The sequence below is a fragment of the Ciconia boyciana genome, chromosome 4 (genome assembly GCF_034638445.1).
Source record: "Ciconia boyciana chromosome 4, ASM3463844v1, whole genome shotgun sequence".
NCBI lineage: Eukaryota > Metazoa > Chordata > Aves > Ciconiiformes > Ciconiidae > Ciconia > Ciconia boyciana.
Genome location: NC_132937.1, coordinates 15930656 through 15940466, shown reverse-complemented (window position 1 = coordinate 15940466; position 9811 = coordinate 15930656). Strand labels below are relative to the sequence as shown.

At 41.3% G+C, this 9811-nt stretch overlaps 1 protein-coding gene across 2 annotated transcripts in view; it reads right to left on the bottom strand.

Annotated features, from left to right (window-relative positions):
- Positions 1 to 274: 274 nt before the first annotated feature.
- Positions 275 to 9811, bottom strand: part of ST8SIA5 (ST8 alpha-N-acetyl-neuraminide alpha-2,8-sialyltransferase 5) — a 48496-nt gene continuing 38959 nt past the window's right edge. For both annotated transcript variants that reach the window (XM_072859167.1, XM_072859168.1), the window contains 3 exons: positions 7722 to 7834; positions 3044 to 3136; positions 275 to 2053 (listed from right to left, as the gene is read on the bottom strand). In XM_072859167.1, coding sequence (XP_072715268.1) covers positions 1585 to 2053; positions 3044 to 3136; positions 7722 to 7834 — 675 coding nt within the window. In that variant the 3' untranslated portion in view covers positions 275 to 1584. The remainder of the gene's footprint in view (positions 2054 to 3043; positions 3137 to 7721; positions 7835 to 9811) is intronic.

Genomic DNA, 9811 nt, shown 5'->3' with positions numbered 1-9811 from the left:
CCCCAAAAAAAGTATCCCTCATCTAGAACTAGCACTTTAAACTCCAAATCCTTGATCAAAGATCTTGTCATCTAAGTAAGACAAGACAAAGCACTGGACAACAGTCCAAGTGCTTCGGACTAAGAACTTACACGAGGAAACTCTGTTCATTTAACTATGCCAGCACAGCTGAAACAGCAAACCTCACCCTCCTGTGTACGCAGTCATACCAGTATGAAAGGGTATATACCAGCATCCTACTACACCACAGTTCAGCAGCCAAAATAAACTCCAGCAATATGTGGCATCTTTTCTGCATAAGGATTTTACCAGTTTAGCTGTATCAGGTGAAAAATTAAGCTTGGCATAACTGACAGAGTTACATTGGTAACGTTTTAAAGAATACACCAGCCCTTTTACTATCCTAATAACATTCTCAACATACAAAAATGCCACATTAAGACATCTGACATCTTGAGATGCATAATTTTAAAATAAGCATCATAATCAAAGCCACAAAATATCTTCACTGTATTTTAACTTCATTTCCTGCCAGCACTTATCACAGATACCTGACAGTATTTAACTCGACCTGCACAACAGTGAATCAACATTCAGATACTCTTACAAAGTCTTTAATAAAAATCAAAGAGGAAATGCCTTTTTCTATCTTATGCTGTGATATTTGAACCAAAAAATCAACTCAGAAAATATAACTACGTAATCTCTTTGCTATTCAGCCTGGGAAAAGCTTGCAGAAGTGTGAAGGAGCATGTTTCTTCAATAAGGACTCCAACCTGAAGCTGAGATGGTCACTGTGGAAGGAAGTACACACACTGCTCATGCGTTAGCTAGAAGTATTACAGACAATGAGAAAGAAAACATGATCAGCAGAGGAGTCCAGAAATATAAGACACAAGAAGGAAGAAGAAAGAAGCTCTAAAACAATTGCAGACCATGATCAACACAGTTACCTCTTGCTGTGAATGGGAGTTTAACATTCTCTTCTATCCTGGCTGAAAAATTTCATGAAGTGATCTTGTTTATTCCTATCACATCTATCTGCTATTTTTCACCAATACTTTGTGACATTACAGAACAAAGACCTCAAGTTATATACTTCCCCTTAAAACTATAATGCTAAAGAGTATTTTCAAAAGCCCAAATGCCAGAGAACAGTGCTTTCAATAAAATCTGGCAATGCCCCAAGGTACTTGATTCAGAAACCTATGTAAAGTCATACAGTCTATGCTAAAATTCTCCACCACTGATTCTCCTCAAAAGTTTGGTGTTTTTCTTCATAGTGAAATGATAACTATATTAATGTTCTCTGTTTATCCCTAAACCTATTGGAAATGTGCTTCTTATCTGACTTGCTTTCCAGGGCAGTGTATACCCTGGGACAGAGGAGTTTTGCTTCTCCCACACTGTTACAGACCCAACTCTGCTAGCAGGAAAGGTGCTGGTATCCTAGATCTTATGGGATATAATGCCTTAAGGAAATTTATATAAATTATTGCATAATCTCAGGGTGTAATAAAACCTCCTACACCATACACAGGCATTGAGTTCCTGTTACACTTTGCGTCAGAGGAAGTGTCCCTGTCAACAGCAGCTACAGGTCCCTGTATGAACCCGCAGGATCCCCTTGCTGTGCATGTGGAGGAAGTTGAAGATTTCCGAGGGCATAGCATGAAAACCAGGGCGAGGTTTCACATTGTCATAGTAGTGGTGAGTTATAAAAATCCCTGAGGGGTTCATGGGGAAGGCCCAAAAGCCAAAAAGGTGGACCTCTTCGCAGAGCTCCAGGGCAGCAGTCACCAGGATCAGTCCAGTGCTAATCCTCTTGGCCCGCACCCCTTGGCCAAGCCAGTAGCGTGAGATGTTGATGAGATACTGGGGATGAAAGTAATAAACAGCTTGCTGAGATTCAAAATCATCCAGGACATATTTGACCCGGATTGAGACGTCCGTGTTGCGAGTGTTGTAGAAAGCTGGCAGCAGCACGGAAGCGTTCTCGTAGACCTGGAGCACGTCATAGAAGGGTTTCCGCCATTTTTCCAGCTTATGAAATCTAAAGGCAAAAGGATGCGAGTGATGGTCAGACCAACACGGACTCAGTCTGGACCCAGCAGACAAGAAACCTCCAATGGGCTTTTACTGAAACATTTCTGATACAGAGATAATTGAAACGATCTTTCAGTTAACAAGGGGAATATATTTAGATTTGTAGCTAAAGCATCAGTATGAAATGTAGGGCAAAAATGCAAGGGATAAAAAAATACATATTCTCCTATTCTCCTCTCTTTTGGCAATAAATTAATTAAGCAGTGGGCAAACTTTGTAGACATTTCTGATCATTTCTCACTTCTAATTTTATTATGAGAAATATGTCATTTTTCCATGGTAGAGATAGCTGTATAGTGCACTATGCAGTGCAGAACTGTATAAAAAAGTGGCAAATACCAAAGCAGAGCAAATGTCTAACTAATGGATTTAAAATAAATCCAAAATGCAAGCAAATGATTTTATGTTGCTTGAGAAAAGAAACACATTCCCCCAGCAAGAACGGAAAGCAGTAATTAGCCCCATGGTCCCAAACATATCAGCAAGGTGGCATTAAGGTATTAACAAATTTAAAGTTAAAATCACCCAGTCAATCCTGGCTACAAAGTTTAACTGGCATTTTTTAAAAACATATGACAATGTGTGTTACTTTATTTAAGCATTTAGGGTGGGATCCAGTTGCTTCCACCCTGAATGTTTCTGAGACATTTTCCTGGGGCTTGCAAGACTTCCGGGGGAAGGATGGCTCTGCTGTTATAATTTTGGCTCATCAGCTTCCTACTTTCTATCACCAATGTGCAGGTCTAAGTGTTTAACTTATTTCTATATGTTGTTACTGATTCCATATACTGAATAACTTCAATTCAGAATGAAATGTATGATTCATAGTGTCAGTTTAAAGTAATATTGGGAAAAAAATTCTCTGTAACAGTTAGAATTAAGTGAAAGGTAGATTTGGAAAAGCAATAGAGATGAAAATGCAAAAAACAGAAATGACCTCTCAGTAATTATACTGGGATTGACAGTCACGACATCCGTCTTTACCCCAACGTCCGTGAAGTACTTCTCAGATATAGGAGGCAAATTGCATCTATAAAGGAAAGAAATTAGTAAGAAAGTTAAAAAATTCCTTGCACCTTTTCAGGATTAGAAAGTAGAATTGATTTAAGCATTTCCTCCAAGCAACAAATCCAGAAACAGATTGAGAATGTAAAATTGTATCAAAACATATTGATGCCCAAACTGTGCATTAAAGTAACAAGTTCTTAGGGGCTGTATGAAGACCTCTCTTCTTCTCTGAGTCTGTGAGAGATGACCCCTTTTTGCAGATGTAGCCAATGCTCACTCATTTTGCTTCCTTAATAGCAGTTCAGCTATTTACTTTGGCAGTTTAGGACAAGAAATAGGATCAAGCCCCAAGGACAATCAGCCTATAAAATCAACAGCAACAGCTGAGCTGTATTCAATAATTAATAGATGAAGTATATCTATAACATTGCCTTTAACATGCTTTGTTTTATACCCAAGAGAATTTAGGAGAAATGCTCCACAAGAGAGAAATCAGTCCAGTCCTAATTAATCCAGAACTATCTGCTTCCCTTTGTCCGTATCTCCCAGTGCAGTGTAAGAGCAGCAATTCTGACTCTACAGATTCACCAGAGGATGTCAAAGCTATTAGGAGCAAACTTGTGAAGATTTGCAAACCTTGACTTTGCCCAGCCTCCACTCACCTTGGCCTTGACCTAGATTCATCATCTCAAAAAATTTAGAGCATCCCTCAAGAGATGCTGAAGTTACCAAAACACACATACATACACACAAGCTATCACACAAGCTTCGCCTCCATAGGAAACCCAGCTAAAAAAAAGCTTCAGCATGTGTTATCAGAGGCAACATAAGTGGCCTTGCAACTAGTTTTACTAGCAGATTTCACTTGCAACTCAGTTTAAGCTAGTGTTAGATATTTGCTGACATTCTGAAAACTTTTTGAAGTGATCTACAAGCCACAATAAAAGCCATCACTGTTAAGATCCCCACATCTCAAAAATACTGCTGCGCTTAATTCCCAAACATCTCCATATTTTTGAAGATCAGGGCTGAATAGGAGAAAACCGTGAAGATATTTAGGGTAAGTGATGCTCAGTGTTTTCACAATACTACAGTTCAGCTGCCATCATAATTTCTCAATCACAGGGAGAGGGCAAGTGGGGAGCAGAGGAACACACAAAAATCCTTCACTCATTCTCAGACACAGGAGGTTCACCTCTACCTCCCAGAGAGTCCGTCTTTATCAGGTCAGAGAATTATTTTTAGCCACCTCATACTTCTCATAGGCAACGTTATTTCCAGCACTTTTCTCTGCTAGGTCACTCAACGTCCTTATGAAGTCCTCTAGCATCCTCAGTTCCAGCTAGCACTGGGCACTGTACTCATTAGATTATATTTGAAAAAGGTTTTCAAATATTCAGCTTCAACATTTTCAAACAGTAAACTCCCACCAGGATTAAGAAAGAATGAATTTGTTGAAAGTGATAATTCCTTATAAAAATTATACAATCTGCATAAACTGTACTTTTGTCATAAGACTCCAAAAATTCATCCCTGCAAAGAAAGTAGTCCCATCTCTGAAGGCACCCAATGTTTCATCACAGATCTCTACTCTGGCCAGTAGGTGGAGATAGACAATAACAACTAGTAAATGCAATTCATGTGTGTATTTTATATATTCTATTGTAATATAATTAATTGCTATCAGAATTTATTTCATAGAAAAATCTTGGTTGCATCCTGCTGGTCACAAAGCTTCCTGACAATAAAAGATTTTCCCAGGTGTCCTGAAGGTATCACTGAATGTTAGCAGTGCTCCATAGGCAGTTTTTGAAACATTTTAAAGAATTGTTTTGTTGGTGACCAAGATGGTGATTCCTGACAGTTTGGTGAACTGGTGTCAGACTGGAAAGTGGATGTGTTCAGACCTGACCTTAAACACAAGCTTTACTTTAAAATTGATGTCAGCAGACCTTAAGCTCTTAAACACCAGCACATCTTTGTGCATAATGCTGCTCCCACATGTTTTGGAGGTGGTGAACCAGGGGGTTTTTTGCACAAGTACTGATGTACTTATTCATATTTCAGTTCTACTTAAGCCTTTACTTAATTAATTACTGGTACCAAAAGCAATTTCTAAGTTCTGTACTGATCTGATCTGCTCTTTTTATGCAGTTGTGGTACAGTTCAAGAAAGAGCAACAGTGGTAAAGAGGGACCTCCACTGAAAGTTCTTATACATAAATGATGACATTTGCTGCCCATATTTCCACTTCCACTCAAGAATTTGTCACCTCCACATGTAACATACCTTTCATTTCAACCATACTGATAGCTGTGATCCAGCACAACATAAGGGAATCTACAATAACTATTTAATGTATATAGGGTACACTAGGCTTTTAAGAAGCAAATTATGTGAAGCCTGGACTGTTTCACAGATTAAAATAAAGTAATAGCTTTCTATAAAATGGGCACAAGAGGCAGACACAAGGGGTCTGAAAATAATGAATAGTGAAGGTAGGACCAGTAAAATTTTATTTATCATTCGATGCCAAATTAAATTAAGAATGCAATGAGCCAAAATATGACCTAATTTTTGCTGGTATGCAATCAGAAAAATTCATTTATTTATGCACAGTTATTCTAAACTGACAGGAACATACCTAAGATCAGAAAATAGGCCAACAGAACTAAAAAGATTTTTCTTTTCTACAGAACAGGTCATGAATTTCTGAGCTAGCTGTCATATGCCATGACCTGGGAAAAGAGCTTAACAGGATTTAGAGAGGGATTAGTCATGCATATGAAAAATTGCGGTGGGTTGACACTGGCTGGACACCAGGTGCCCACCAAAGCTGCTCTATCACTCCCCCTCCTAAACTGGACAGGAGAGAGAAAATATAACGAAAGGCTTGTGGGTCAAGATAAGGACAGGGAGATCACTCAGCAATTACCATCACGGGCAAAACAGACTTGACTCGGGGGAAATTAATTTAATTTATTACCAGTCAAATCAGAGTAGAATAATGAGAAATAAAACCTAAATCTTAAAACACCTTCCCCCCACCCCTTACTTCTTCCCCAGCTCAACTTTACTACCAAGTTCTCTACCTCCTCCCCACAGCAGTGCAGGGGGACGGGAATAGGGGTTGCGGTCAGTTCATCACTCCTGGTCTCTGCCGCTCCTTCCTCCTCAGGGGAGGACTCCTCACACTCTTCCCTGCTCCAGCGTGGGGTCCCTCCCATGGGAGACAGTCCTCCACAAACTTCTCCAACGTGAGTCCTTCCCACGGCTGCATTCTTCACAAACTGCTCCAGCATGGGTCCCTTCCACAGGGTGCCGTCCTTCAGGAACAGACTGCTCCAGCGTGGGTCCCCCACCGGGTCACAAGTCCTGCCAGCAAACCTGCTCCAGTGTGGGCTCCTCTCTCCATGGGTCCACAGGTCCTGCTGGGAGCCTGCTCCAGCACAGGCTTCCCACAGGGTCACAGCCTCCTTCGGGCATCCACCTGCTCCGGCGTGGGGTCCTCCATGGTCTGCAGGTGGATATCTGCTCCACCATTAACCTCCACGGGCTACAGGGGGACAGCCTGCCTCACCATGGTCTTCACCATGGGCTGCAGAGGAATCTGTGCGCCGGTGCCTAGAGCACCTCCTACCGCTCCTTCTTCACTGACCTTGGAATCTGCAGAGTTTTTCCTCTCCCATATTCTCATTCCTCTCCCCAACTGCAGTTGCGCAGATTTTTTGCCCCTTCTTAAATATGTTATCACAGAGGCACTACCACTGTCACTGATGGGCTCAGCCTTGGCCAGTGGCCAGTCCGTCTTGGAGCCAGTGGCATTGGCTCTGTCAGACATAGGGGAAGCTTCTCACAGCTTCTCACAGAAGCCATCCCTGTAGCCCCCCTGCTACCAAAACCTTGCCACGCAAACACAATACAATAATAAAAAAGTCTTTCCCATATATAAGGATGATAAAAGTGCTGCTAAACTCCATTATCCAGGGACGCAAGTCGTGGGACATTTCAGTCTATGCAAAACCTGGATAACTCCACATATGGTGGGGGGCACAATATGAAGACACTCAACCTTCAAAATTATTCAGGCGTCTCTGCACACCCTGGAGTCTACAGTACTGATTACTGTAACTCGCATTATCCAGCACTTGAGCTCTGCACCACTTCAGAAACACACCTCTGAGGCATGTGAGCTGCATAGCGTGGAGCTATTAACATCTGGCCAAGCTGCTTGTCACGCAATAGAGGTTGTGCCTCTCGTTTAGAACTGCCCCAGAAAATCAGAAGCAGTGTCCTGTGCTAATGTCCACAGAAGGATAAATCCACAACCTGAGTAACAAGGGATGTCCTGAATGAGGACATCAAACTTTGTCAGTAAGTCAATGATTAACCACATGAAGGCAGGGAGAAATAATTCCTCAAAGCATAATTTTAAAATAAATATTATACAGTGATGTGGGTTTTTTTAAACATTGCTTTTTGTGCAAGAAGCAGACTTGATACGGCCAGTTTGGCAAATCCCATGTTTCCATGTGAGAAAGAATAGCTTTACAATCCTTTATTTTCATTAAAACAGGCAAAAAGAAAAATGGTGCTGTGGTGATTACCGAAACACGAAGTCTGCACTGTCAATCTCCCGGCCACATCTGCTGTTCTTCAGAATTCCTCCATTTCCAACCACAGCACATTTCTTAAACTGGGAGCGGTGGTACGGCATATCCTGCAACATCACAGCAAGGAAACAGTTAAATATCCCAAAACATGGAGGCAACAAGTGTCTCTTTTACTTTTTCCTTTTTATTGTGCAGCTGCATCTTTCTGCAGATGCATTAATCATAGGAAGTTTACACTGTTTCTGTCCTGCAATATTCCCACGGTGTACGAAAATAGATGGGATCGTTTTCTGTGCAATTAGAGCTAGTATGGGCAACTAAGTCAGAGGGAAAAAAAGCAATAACCTGGTTTTGTCCAGACTTAATAACAGAAGAAGTCATTTTAGAAACTTGCTTTCCCTTCTGATTTCCACATGAGGGCATGAACCATAAAATTAGCGTACCCCAGGCATTGCCTTCTGAGCTGCCTGCAAACTGCTTGCTCCTCAGGCTCTGATGTCCTGCTTTTGAGAAGTCTGCACACACAGTTCCAGAGCGGCTAGTAAAGCCCAAGAAGTCTCTCTAAGTCAGACAGCCCATTACAGCTATTTATCAGAATGTAGCCCAAATTTTAGTGCTTGCTACCACTAATTGTACTAATAGCATTAATGATTATTAATTAGCGCTTGTACTACCAGGAGTGCCTAGAGCCTTTGGTCAGGCACCTTTCTGGACTGTGTAGGACACATCTTTCTGCAACCTTCGGGCAAAATTCTGTCTCCATATGCAGACATGCAGCTGCTGCTGAAGCAGGAAAGAGTGAAAATCACATCTCTGAGAACAGAACTGGGCCATTAGGGTGAGAGGGTTGTGATGCAGAACTGAGCCGCGCTACACCTTATAAATATGTAGAGATGTGCTTATATAAGCATGAGAGCACTTGTTTTGGTACATACATATTTTATCAATAATTTCATACCGTAAACTACAGAGAGATGCAATAGTGGCATGACGTTACTAGGTGATTATTCCCAGGATCTTTCCATAGCATTCATAAGCCATGAGGTAAAAGGGCATGCAATTACACCTGTTTGAGAAAAGCAGCAGCTGTCTAACAGAGAGGGATTATAGAGTTGTCTGTGCTTTATCCAGTGATTTCTTAACACAAAATGTCTTGGCAGTCCCTTTCAGGGAGATCAGAAGCCAGGTCTCTGCACTCAGCACAAGGCTCTTGCCCTTACAGTCTTGCTCTCATGCTTTCAGCCCTTTATCTCCTACATTTGCCATGCTGCAGCCCTGCTCCTAGGCAGAGGGTGACTTTGGCCACATAGCTGCTGCCCAGTGAATCCCAAAGGCACTTTGGCATGGGATAGAGCCTGCAAAGCATCCTCAAGGCATACCTGGATAAATACAACAGTAGCTATAGGACACTCTTAGCAAAAGTGTCTGTGTCTAGTCTTTCATGCATTCATCTGGGCAATCAGGCAGGGTTTTGAGGATTACACTCCTGGACTCAGATGTACCCACTCTTTGCACGTCTGCAGATGCCGAAGTGCTTTCCTGGATCTGAGTCTTTCCCCTGCTCTGCCCCAGTTCCCCATGTGCACATGTAGGTAACAGCACTACCCTACCTCTTAGTAGTGCTCAAAAAGCAAACAGGTTAAAAGTGGTTAGACCCTGAAGGACAACATTAATGACACAAATCTAAGTACTTAACTTGAATATTTTTCTGACTTTCTGAAAGGGATAAATTTCAGTTATCACCTCCAAATATGCCATTTTAAATTTGTGAGGTGTGCCCCATGATAAATCAGTAGTCACATAAGCCCATTTCTGCACATCAGTCACTATGTGCAATGGGAATTGCCCACTGGTTATAACTTTGAATGTCCCTCAGGTCAAGGATTATTTGTTGAAAAGGTTTTGAATAATCATTATGATTAATATATTTTAAAATTGTGCAGCCTGTTCATAGATAAGCTGCAAACAGAAATAAGTATAAAAATAGTTAGTCACTGTGAATATGAATTACAAAATAATCATGCCCCTAAAAAAGCAGACCTACTCCAAATGTTGGATTTATTGTATGTGAGTATTGTACTTTT